The sequence below is a fragment of the Polistes fuscatus genome, unplaced genomic scaffold (genome assembly GCF_010416935.1).
Source record: "Polistes fuscatus isolate 324 unplaced genomic scaffold, CU_Pfus_HIC Scaffold9, whole genome shotgun sequence".
Taxonomy (NCBI): Eukaryota; Metazoa; Arthropoda; class Insecta; order Hymenoptera; family Vespidae; genus Polistes; species Polistes fuscatus.
In genome coordinates this window covers 850,337-852,112 of record NW_025113173.1, presented here as the reverse complement: position 1 = coordinate 852,112, position 1,776 = coordinate 850,337, and the positions used below count along the sequence as shown (strand labels likewise).

The 1,776-nt window shown below is 32.7% G+C and overlaps 1 protein-coding gene across 1 annotated transcript in view; it reads right to left on the bottom strand.

The window, feature by feature from the left end:
- The window catches only part of LOC122525696 (polypyrimidine tract-binding protein 1-like), a 167,385-nt gene that overhangs the window by 29,583 nt on the left and 136,026 nt on the right, over nt 1–1,776 (bottom strand). Inside the window, exon 4 of the mRNA XM_043648616.1 lies at nt 1,460–1,609. Coding sequence (XP_043504551.1) covers nt 1,460–1,609 — 150 coding nt within the window. The remainder of the gene's footprint in view (nt 1–1,459; nt 1,610–1,776) is intronic.

Sequence of the window (1,776 nt, the reverse complement as noted above, 5' to 3'; positions counted from 1 at the left end):
CTTCTTTGAATATCAACGATACCGTACATATAAAAATTCATATAATAATTATTATCATGATTGCGTATACATTTTCGAAAGAAGACAAAATAAAATAAAATCAAAATAATACATATAAAAGAGAATAAATATCGATGTGTATATATATATATATGCATATTTTCAATATTTAAAATTCGAAAATCTGTATCGATCAATTATTACGATTATATTAATATTCGATTTAAATTTAATCATACTCAAAATTAAAAATAATATCTTTTAATAATCTACAAAAAAGTGAATATATATATATATATTAAAATACGTATAAATAATATTAGAAAACGATACAGTTTCCTCGATAGTTTATTCGAAATTGAATATAAATGCAGAAACAGTTATGAATGCAATATACGAATAGGAAAAGTTATACAAAATCGGAGAGTGGAGAGAATTTTCCTTTCATTTATGATTTATTATGTTTGTTTAGAGTGTAGAGGATAGAAGAGTAACACACACCAGGCTTGGCCCTCTTCGTTGAAGGGTTGGGTGTGGGATAGGGGAGTAGGTGAGGGAGGTGGATGTGGGTGGGGGCAGCAGGCTCCTCTTCCCGCATGCGGTTCACAGAACGCACGGATAATAATGGATAATAATGCATAAATGGGTGATCGTCGATTCGATTCCCACGAATCGATGATTCGATTGTTTCTGCTATTGCACGCTTGGCCATCCGCGTCGCATTCGAATCGAATTTCTCATCTCCCGTTACTACCCCGTTACTACCCTCTCCCCCTCTTAGCCCCCTTTCCTACTACTACTCTACTACTATTACTCCTATTCGTTGTATCTCCCATAAACACGTGTGCTTTCTCTCCGTTCCCCGTTAAACTCGAATTTCTCTTGTCGCATGTTATATACTTAAACTATGCTTTCCAAAAAAAAAAGAAGAAAAAAAAATCCATATAAAATTCATCCCATGGCTCAAATATACGTACGAGTTTGTACGCGTGTTTTTTTTCTTCTACGGTTCGAAACGTTGAGAAAATACTTAAAAAAAAAGAAAAAAAAGAAAATAAATTATTATAACACGTAAACTCTCTCTTCTCTGCGCTCTGTACAAAAATGTTTAATACAATTTTGCTTGCCTAATCGTTTTTTTTCTTCTTTTTATGTCTTAAGATATATTATACTTTACAAATTAATTTAGATTACGGCATACATTTAAACGAATAATTTTATAATGAACGTGTGTATGTGTGTGCCTGCGCGTTAGAAAATCTTTGAATATCAAAACTCGATTTAAAATTATGATTTTAGAATTGTAAGTAATAAGAAAAAAAAGAGAAAAAAAACATTAATACGCGTATTCGACTCGTACGTATAAAAAAAATAATAATTTTGAATATTATACACAACGTGAATTAATATCAAATTATTTTACAAGGTAAAAATATAAAACATAAAAATGAACACATACCTGATTTTTACCCTTGAGAACGAGGACATTGGTGACGCGACCAAAGGGTAAACCCAAATGTATTATCTCGGCCTCGGATATTTCATTGGGTATATTTCTTATATGAACTACTTTAGACGGCTTGCCATTGTGGCTCTTGTCGAGTTTGACCTGAAACACACAAAATAAAAAGAAACCACGTTAATTATCAGTTTTAACGAATATAGTAGGGTAACCAGTTTAAAGGGGGGGGTAGATAAATAGGGATAAAAGAACGGCTGGGGAGGGGGGAGACTTGTACGAGATAATGCAAGCAGACGAACCCATGGTGAGCTGGT